Source organism: Stylophora pistillata, chromosome 6 (assembly GCF_964205215.1).
Source record: "Stylophora pistillata chromosome 6, jaStyPist1.2, whole genome shotgun sequence".
Taxonomy (NCBI): Eukaryota; Metazoa; Cnidaria; class Anthozoa; order Scleractinia; family Pocilloporidae; genus Stylophora; species Stylophora pistillata.
In genome coordinates this window covers 16,872,075-16,882,295 of record NC_142524.1, presented here as the reverse complement: position 1 = coordinate 16,882,295, position 10,221 = coordinate 16,872,075, and the positions used below count along the sequence as shown (strand labels likewise).

Sequence of the window (10,221 nt, the reverse complement as noted above, 5' to 3'; positions counted from 1 at the left end):
AATTTTGAATAAAAATATCAGATCTACGGCCAAAGCATCAGACTTTTGCCCTGACCAGCAAGGTGTCTCACGTGGCCACAGCAATGGGAGGGGCTGCCAAAGTCATCCTTTTGGGTACCCAGGGCCGTTACCACAGTCATTTGCGACATCTATGTTTAGCCAAAGGCTGTCGCCGGCCTTCTACGCAGCAGCATTCGCTTAGCGGTATGCGTCCACTCCAACCATCCGTGCCCCAAGGTTTTCCTTACCGCCGAAACCCATCATTCCTGAATCTTCTAATCCTTTCTTTCAAATGCAGCTAAAAGGAAACATCTCAAAATGTAACGGATGTGAAGGAAGCTTTCAAAAAGACTCTCAACCTGTTGATAGCATGGCAGTCATTGGACGTTTAGAGGTGGACTGGTATCCAAATCTGTACTTAGATGGCACAAAATGTTGGAAGTTAGGAACATCACAAAGAAGATACTACCATATTAACACAGCATGTCTGTGCACACGTCGTCCCTGGTATACAGGCCGCTTGCAAGGTCTGTTGAGGAGAACTGAGGGAGGCCTGTCTCTAACGGAAGAGCTTATCGCTTTCTTTAAGCAGTGCTTTCTCGGAATTGTAATTGAAAAAATGGCAGACTGACTAAGGCATTGCTAAAAAGGCTGATAGTCTAAAGAAACTGTTTGGCGCTGAGTCGGTGGGGGTAACGAAATAATTTGAATATATCAACAAAGTTGAAATGGTAAATTGGCCACCGTTACGGTTATAAAAGCTGACGTTTCGAGCGTTAGCCCTTCGTCGGAGCGAAGGCATTGCTATATTTTCTTTGTACCCTTTTAATGAATAATCGAGATCCGATTAAAGGGACGCTGACCATGTTAACCTATAATTTCACGAATGATTTGCTCTTTATTATTTAGTTTCACGGCCGTTAAAAAATAGATAAGTTAATAATTAAAAATAAACAAAAGATGAAATAAAAAAGTCGATAAAAAAACAAGTGAAACCGGGGTTTGATTGTTCCTCGAGGATCTCCGGGTAACTTCGGAGACCCTCGGATAGTTTTCGGTTAATCATCGGAACATATATTCGGAGCTCGTACATTCTTCGGGAAAATCTTATAAATGGATCATAGGCTTAGGGCTACGTCTCCACGCGGACTACTGATGACTGAAAATCGCTTTCAGACAATGAACCGCTTCTCCTGCTCAAAGTACTGTTGAACTAACTCACAGTTACCTCATGTTTATTTTCCTCTTCAAAATGCGAGGCAAGTGCGAGCGGCGATAAGGCTATTTTCACAGAAAATACTCATTTCCCAAAGTACAGTTGCTCATGGCTTCTTTGGTTGAGAGGGCCGTCAAATCCTTCTCCCCAAAAAACTGGACAGTCACTGTGACAATCGTAACAATTTGAACTGTGACAATCGGAGAGCTGGCAATATCAAATTGTATTAACTAAAGATATGTACATCTATATGATTTACCATGTTTATGAAGTATTTTATTTGACCAATACATAACTTTTAGGGGTACTCCATTTAGGTACTCCATAGGGTACATGTACTCCATGGAATAGGGCTCCGCGTTTTGTCGTCTCCCCATTTTAAGAGAATTTATACCAGCGATTTCAATGGTGACACTCTATGACGTCTGATGAACCCCCACATACTCTTGGGAAATTTGTATATTTCCTAAACCTGAGGTTTCTCGGCACAACGACCAAAGACTCTTCAAGAACATAAAGGATTGTTGAAACTAGAAGATCTCTTCCAACAAACATTGCAAGGGCTATCATTGTCTTCACTGTACTTGTCCAGCAAAAGCTGCTTGTGCTTGATGATAAGGACGATGAGAGTATGTGCCAAATGCTCCGCTTAATATCGACAGCAGAGTCTCCAATTTTATCCTTTTCCAGAATCGCAGCAGTTCTTTTCCAAGAGTTCTGTATTTCCACTAAACATTAATCGACCGCCATATTCTTACTTCTCTCCTCTGATTGGTCTTCACTCCTTTCGCCCCATCATGCTTTGTGAGCGAATTTTTCTTGTTCCCATAGTGATCCACCATTTTGAGTTTCTGCGAGAAAGGTAAAAGAGCCCCAACAGATTGATATTCATTCCCAGGCACCTTATCAGAAATGGTACGTACTATCTCGATTAAAAAAAAAACTTCCATTTTGAAAAGTAATTCATAAAAAACTTTTTCTCTGTTTTCTCTCAGTCCAAGGGAACAACAATCAAGGATGCTTTGGCAAAATGGGTAAGTTGTAAGTTGCATAATTTATTTGGTTAGACATCAATCGAAATACAGCGATGGCGAACTTGAAGTAGAAGGATTTGTAACAAAGTAAGTACTGTTTTCTTCACACACACCCTGTGTATTTTTCTTTGAAAATAGCACAACATCATTTTGTGATTATTTGATAAGCTTGGTATTAAATGACAAGGTTAAAATCTGACTTTCACCTTTAGAATTCCGAGTTCATTGCACAGCCAGAAAGTGCCATGGTACTTTGACATGGCAGAATGTTCAGTTTTTTTTTTCCCAAGTATTTCATCAAAAAAATTGAATAAATTTTAAGTTAGTATCATTATTTAAAATCCAAATTATGTGAGGAGAGAAGATGGGAAGTCAGTGGTATTTTGGCATAATGTCAGTTATCCAAGAATTTAATTATGAATTGTGTATGTAATAAACAGGAACAGAAACATGAGAAAAAAGCATCAGAATCAGAGGAAGTCAAACTATATGCACAGTATCCTCCAATAGAGAAGATGGATGCGTCCTTGTCTACTCTTACAAACTGTGTGTAAGTATGCTTGTATTCTGATGTTAGTTTTAAGCTTCTTAGTGAAGGTTTATTAGGTAACAAATTATCAGAAGAAGGAAGTAAAATAAGGGATTATAGTCAGACCACTCAAAAATTTGCTTGGGAGAAAACATGGATCAAGTTTACTTGATATATTAATCTTACTTGAGTGGTTTCACCACAAGTGACCATTCAGTACAGGTGGAGGACAATGCAAAAAGGTTGTTGTGACTTGGTAAAAGGTGGCTACAATGCCCTAATAGAAGTGACCGCTTATTATTATTAAAATTACAGTAATTATTATTAAAATTACAGTAATTAGAGTGTAAAAATTTGGAGTCTTTGACAACTGACTGCTTAATGTAGGGTGAGTCTTTTACACAGCACCACTTGGCCATACCTGGGCAAGGGACAATTCACCTTAAACAATATATGCATGTAAATTGTCCATTGTCTTAGTTGGAGAACATGCAGTACACATGTCCTTTGCTTAATCCTAATCTGTCCAGGATAAATTAAAAACAGCTTTTGTTGCTCTTTTGATTTTCAGCACAATCAGTGTAATCAAAATGAAGTGTTACGCACAAATGTAAAAATATTGTTTCATTCCAGTATTAGCTGAAGGCTTTTGATTTATTTTTTTAACCACTGGGTTGCAGCTTTTACATTGTATGTAAGTTGTCACTGTCATATGCAGATAATATTACATTAACTCGGATTCTCAGTTACAGTGATGATTTTGCTCAACTTGCAGGAAACTGTCCTTATCCACAAACTGCATTGAGAAAATTGCCAACCTTAATGGTTTACGTAAGTGCATTTGCAAATATTCTTTTTTCCTGTTCCATAATGGTCATGTTGATCGTTTTTTTAAATGTTAAATTGTTAGTTTGATACATATTTTCATACAGTTAAGTAATTAGTGCAGTTCTTTGATATTGGCCATGTACTAAGACATAAGGGAGTTATTCTTTAGCAGGGTGTTCAGCTGGGTGTCTGACAGGGTGCTGGAAAAATTTTGAAAATAATATGGATGAAAAACAATTTCTTGTAACTTCCAAGAAAATTTTCGTGTTAAACACTATTTATCGTGTATTTATTCTTGGTAATGGGAAAATATTAGCAATATGTTGGCTCAGAGCTCAGATCTTTCAACTATTTGTGGTATTTTTTCATTCAGTTCTGTGGTCATACCATATTTTGAGTCAGATTCTTCCACATGATGGTCACAAATTTTCACAAAGAAGTCAGATCATTTCACATTATGGGCAAATTGTTCCATAACAAATAATTATATTGCTACATGATTTTGTATGATCTCACTTCTGTAGTTGGCATTGGAATCACTGTGTTAGCTTTTTGGACACTGTAATGTGGAAACCTTCAGAAATACAGTGAATACTCTGAACTTAAGTCATGCATAAAAATGACTTGACACCAAATTCAAGTAATTTTGAATGTTAGGATTGCTGTGGTGCAGATGTCAACATTGAACATATGAAACATCCCATTGTTTTGGTCTATTTTGTTCTCTCTATCCAATCTTACTAGGGTAGACTCCAGGGTAAATTTTAGACAATCTAACTCTAATGTGGAGTAAATTACCCTAACTTCTTTGCTGAATGATCTGTGGAATTATTTCCCAACCTTTTAGCTGTGTGCATGTCTGTGCCAAAAATACACCTCTGTGTTAAAGGACAGGCTGTTGGTCTGGTTTAGAACTGAATGATTATACAAGTCATGTAAATGTAATTTTGACAAAAAGTTATGAGATCTACTAGCTCTACTTTATAGCTCCAAAGCTGAATAGCCCTTCATGTTTGTGTGGGTTTTTATTAAAGTTGTTTGGAGATTGCACCAAGGCGTAGTGGATGTTAGTTGTCCTGAGTGATGTTTTCAAATTGTTTAACAGTGTTGATAACTGAAAGGTTTAGATAAAGAATTATAGTAGATGTCAGGGGTGTTTTACACAAACTGTGCTCTTTTTTCCCAAACAATGATGACTGCAAGTTAGGTATTTCCTTCAAAAATAGTTTTAAAATAACCAATTAAATTTTGCCTTGTTTATTTCTTTGAAGGGAATCTGAAAATTCTGTCACTAGGAAGAAATAACATTAAAAACCTTAATGGCTTGGTAAGTGAACTGAAGCAAATCAGCTGTCTTGACTATGTTGTGTCAAAGAGATGTGTTTGGTTTCTTTAGGCCTTCATATCACAGGTGTCCCAAGCTCATATCTCAAGGAAAACTGAAAGATTATTTCTTGAAAGTGTCATGTGTTTTGTGACTCAGTTTTAAGTTACCTGAGGAACCGTTGAGAATTTGAATGCATTATAAAGAATAGTATGGGCAACGAAATGTGGTCCATTTACAACACTAAATATTCCAAATATGGACATTTTACACTTCAGATTGATAAAACTGACTCAATTCTTGTGTGTCTGTTGTGTTTTTTTGGCAATTTTTTGCTGTTTTGGGCTAGCTTTGCCATCACTGTTTTTCCTATTATTGGATGAAGTCAAGCTGCACACTACGATTTTGACTGTTGTCCACGCAGAGGTGGATTGTGCCAAGAAAATCTATCTATTCAGCAATTTTTTTACCCACAGCTTACATTCCAAGATCATTGCACACTGGAAAGTGTCTCAATACTAAAAATCTCTGCACTCTACTCTGAAAACTAGCGTTTTCTACCATATCATTTCCAAGTTCGTTTCTGTCTGCCTGTGCCTTTGATGTACAGACTGGACACGACCACACAAGAGGCCTGGGTCTAAAGTCAATTTTCTCTCTGCCGCAATTGGTATGGTCGATTTATGTACAATACTTACCCCATTCCCACAGTGACACCTCGCGTTAGTCTGTTAAAGGTGACACTTTAACAGTTAAAGTCAGTAACCAATGGATTAAATTCAATTACATTCCACTTGGTTTGCAATTTTGCTAAAATGCTATCGGAGATGAAGAGATGAATGTCCTGGTTGTTAGAGGGTTTTTCTTTTTTAGCCACAATCATTGGTGAGGTAGTTTCGCTGCTAAAAAGAAAAATACCCTCTAGCACCCAGTGTAAGAGATACAGTGAATCCCAAAAGAGTAAACAAAGGTGGAAAACCATAGATTTCATTCAGGGAACTGTGTGGATTGATTATTGCATTTTCAAATCATGGGCGAATAGCTTGAATTTATACAGAACAAATCTTTTTTAACCGTGAACCTCAGATATTTAGGAGGAATGGAATCCCATACATATGTTATTTTCCTACACATATATTGCTTTATAAATTCATGGAAAGGAGGTGAAATATTTTGCCACCTGAAATTGGCTGTAATGAATGATCACATTTCATGTAAACTCATTGCTAAATCTCTATTCACTTTCACTGAGGGAATGGGATAAGTATTGTACATAAATTGACCATAGCACTTGCACTGGAGAAAAAATTTACTTTAGACCCAAGCCTCTTGTGCAGTCCTGTCCCATCTGTATGTCAAAGGCACAAACCTGGAAATGATGATAGAAAAGGCTCGTTTTCAGCATACAGTACAGAGATTTTTGGAATTGAGACACCTTCCAGGGTGCAATGATCTTGGATTGCAAGCTGTGGGTAAAAAAATTGCCAAATAGATGAATTTTCCAGGAGCAAACCACCTCTGCATGGACAATGGTCAAAATTGTGCAGCCTTGACTTCGTCTGATAACAGGAAAAATAGTGATGGCAAAGCAAGCCTAAAACAGTGGAAATCACTAAAAACAAAATGGACACGCAAGAAGTGAGTCAGTCTTATCAATCTTAAGTGTAAAATGTTCATATTTTGAAATACTTAGTGCTATGAATGAACCATATTTCATTGCCCATTCAAGTTCTCAATGGTTCCTTACATAACTTAATACAGTGTCATGCGACGCAAGATACTTTCAAGAAATAATCTTTCGTTTTTTTCTCAAGACACAAGCCTGGGACGCCTGTGTTCATATTAACTCCATTGATTTGAAAGCCAGGATTGTCTTTTAATTCTCCCTTCTAGGTCAATTGAGGAGTACTCTGTATGTTTTTCTTAGGTACACTCAGTAACCTTTTTTGAGTATTTTACAATGTATTTGTCTTCTGACTTTGCCTTTCTGATTCATGTTACCCATGGGCTGCTATTGTACTTTTTTTCTAACAATGAACACTGAAAGGATAATTTCAAAGAAACCATTTTATATTTGTTTTCTCATGAATTTTTATTAACCACGAAGGTAGCTACTGATAGGTTCCCATGTGAAAAAGATGTACTCTTTGGGATTTTAAATCCAAGGGCTTATTGAAGTACATCATAGAACACCTTGAACTCAAACTCCTAAGGGAAACGTAAAATAGGTCCAGGGGAGATTGTATTTTGTTTGAGTTAGCAAGGAGCACGAGTTAACAAAGTTCAAGGTAGCAGGTTTCTACAACTGTAGTTATTTGTTGCCATTGTTTTCCCCAGGAAGCTGTAGCAGAGACACTTGAAGAACTCTGGATATCCTACAATAACATTGAGAAGCTTAAGGGCATTGGTGTTCTCAAGAAACTGAAGGTAAGGATATCATTACATTGACATACTTGTGTCTGCTTAATATTGACTAAGAGTGAGGTCAAGGTGGCATTTTCGTGGGCTGATGTAAATTAGTGAGGGTTTAAAATTTTAAAGAAAACAGTAGCTGAAATTCAACCATCTTGATTTTTAAACTTGGTTAGTAAAGGACCGTAGAGTAACTTTTTCGTCAAACAGGGTTCTGAATTGAACCCATACGTAACCTGTAACACCTGGTGTCACTGGCAAGTGTTACGGCTGTCAAAGCACTTTGACCAGTAGATCAGTTTGTCTATTAATGCAAATAAAAGAACAACTTTTTGAGAAGGTAACTGAGTTTAGTATTGACTGTTGTTCGGTTTTAGTTTTTGAAATGAATAGCCTGTCAGCAGACCAAAGAATGATCGAACAGTTACTGCTATACTTGCCAATGTCTTCCCAATGTTGAAATATGGCTGCCATATTGCAGTTGTAAATTCTAGCCCATGCCTCTCATTGATGTTGTCTTCCAACATGCCCAAAAGTGACGGCTGCAAAGCAAAGGCAAAGGGCCATGAGCAGCTTAGCTCAACAGGCTCGAGATACATGACCTTTGGCCAAGTATTTTAGTGTTATGTGTGAAAGTAGCAAGCAATGACTGTACAAACTTCTAGTGAGAACCTTGATCAAAAAGCCAATCAGAATGCAGAATTTGTTTTAATTGTTATGCCCTATTACTTTGGTATCTATATTTGGAGAATCAAGGTACTTGTAAATATGTGTACTATACTAATGAATAAAGGCTGATAGTTTCGAAAGAAACTGTTTGGGGCTGCGTTGGTGGGAGTAACGAAATAATTTGGATATATCAACAAAGTTGAAATGGTAAATTGGCCACCGTAATGATTACAAAAGCTGACGTTTCGAGCGTTAGCCCTTCGTCGGAGTGACGACGAAGGGCTAACGCTCAAAACGTCAGCTTTTGTAATCATTACGGTGGCCAATTTACCATTTCAACTTTGTTGATATATCCAAATTATTGTGTACTATACTGTTGAGTTTTAGTTATCCACGTGATGGAAATTAAGTTGCTTGCCCTACATATGATATATCCTATATCATATGTTACAGTTTACATGAACATATTGTGATTTTACTCAACTGAAGATTTTCCACCCTAATGAAAATAGCCAGTGATCTTTTAAAACCAAACATACTGAAAGAAAGTGGAGGATGAAAGTATCCTTGATCAAGGATAAAATGTTAATCCACTGTTTTCTCTTTTAATGTTGAGCTTTATTCATCTTTTTTAATATTCAAGGTTTTGTACATGTCAAACAACCAAGTTAAATCATGGGAAGAATTTCAGAAACTGGTAAGCTTTGTGACTTTGTTACAGAGACAAGTCATATTAATTGTTCCCTCCACTCCCAAGAACTTATCATGAATTCTCCTTACTGTCAGCTATACAATTCTTATGATGTTAGTTCAGAGAATTGTTATTGGATCAACTGGTAATCCTATGATTGATATTTTTGTCTGAGTATTCTCATCACTTGTGACTCTGCTTGATATTGTATTCATATTGTAAGTGGAAATTTTCTCTTGGTCGCTCATGGGAGGTTAAGGGTTAAAGTAGCATGCGAAACCTGCTGTCTGTAGTTTGTTTTTAAGTATTAACAACAGCTGTTACTTTTGACTACCTGTTATGCAAACAGCTTTGAAAAAGTAACGAAAGAGATGCATAAAACATTGAAAATATTCTATAGCTTTGCCTTCTGCACAACAGACTTGTACATACCGATACATTTATTTTGTATTATTTCATTTCATTTTGTTCAATGGAAAGATATTTTCCCTTGATCTGTGATTTACCTACTTTTTCCTTCTTCTGTTTTTGTTATTATTATAATTGTTATTATTTTTATTATTATTCATTAATAACCTTTTGAGACCTGGAAAAGGTCAGTTGGTAAATTTATCTTAGACTTTGTTATTGGCTGTTAGTCATGCTGGTAATCAAAATAAAGCCATGCAATATTTACAATGTGAGCAAGCTTGGAGGTATTGACGAATATGCCCTGTAACATTCAAATTCTCAGGACTGTATGTGTGGTTTTACATGTTATTGTATTTGTGACAATTAATTAATGAACCCTTTGAGAGAAAGAATTATATATTTGAAATGGCATTAACACCTTTTTCTTTTAATTTTTTTAGGCCGATCTTCCACAGTTAGAGGATCTGTTGTTTGTTGGTAAGGGTTTGTTATTCAGTGTTGTAAGAATCTTATTCAATAATACCTTACATGTAGATTTGCATTTACATGAAAGGTAACCCTCTAGAAGAGAAACATACAGCAGATGGGGATTGGAGAGACCATGCCACAAAAAGGTTGTCAAAGCTGACAAAGTTGGATGGTGAGAGTTTTCATATTCGACATAATTATATTCTTTTTCTCATACTTGCCCATATTGATCATCTGTGTCACTACTTAGTATTCTTTAGAGGGTATGGCTAAATAAACGTGAATGAGTTGATGCTTGCATTCCCAAATCTCATCAATAACTCTTCTTACTGTCTTGCATACAATTTTTATGATGTTAGTTCAGAGAATTTGGTATTGGATCAAGTAATGTTCTCCTTGTTGATATTTTTTCTTTACTCTCAGTTCTTTTCTGCTTGATATGATCTTGATATCATTGTAAGGAGAATTTCTTTCTTTCTCATTCGTGGGGGTTAAAGGGTTGATTAATATTAAATAATGATGAGTTTGTCACTATTAAGTGCTTGAAATAAGTGAGATGTACAAACCTGCTACATTATAGGCAACCCTTTTTGAACAAATGAAGAAATCATTTTTGAATAGGGAGGATGGAAGGAGTGA

At 36.4% G+C, this 10,221-nt stretch overlaps 1 protein-coding gene across 1 annotated transcript in view; it reads left to right on the top strand.

Moving 5' to 3' along the window:
* Positions 1–2,032: 2,032 nt before the first annotated feature.
* The window catches only part of LOC111324075 (dynein axonemal light chain 1), an 8,508-nt gene continuing 319 nt past the window's right edge, over positions 2,033–10,221 (top strand). The window contains exons 1-9 of the mRNA XM_022927567.2: positions 2,033–2,131; positions 2,212–2,250; positions 2,691–2,800; positions 3,555–3,610; positions 4,879–4,934; positions 7,269–7,358; positions 8,656–8,709; positions 9,555–9,591; positions 9,668–9,754. Of these exons, the coding sequence (XP_022783302.1) occupies positions 2,129–2,131; positions 2,212–2,250; positions 2,691–2,800; positions 3,555–3,610; positions 4,879–4,934; positions 7,269–7,358; positions 8,656–8,709; positions 9,555–9,591; positions 9,668–9,754 (532 nt within the window). The 5' untranslated portion in view covers positions 2,033–2,128. The remainder of the gene's footprint in view (positions 2,132–2,211; positions 2,251–2,690; positions 2,801–3,554; positions 3,611–4,878; positions 4,935–7,268; positions 7,359–8,655; positions 8,710–9,554; positions 9,592–9,667; positions 9,755–10,221) is intronic.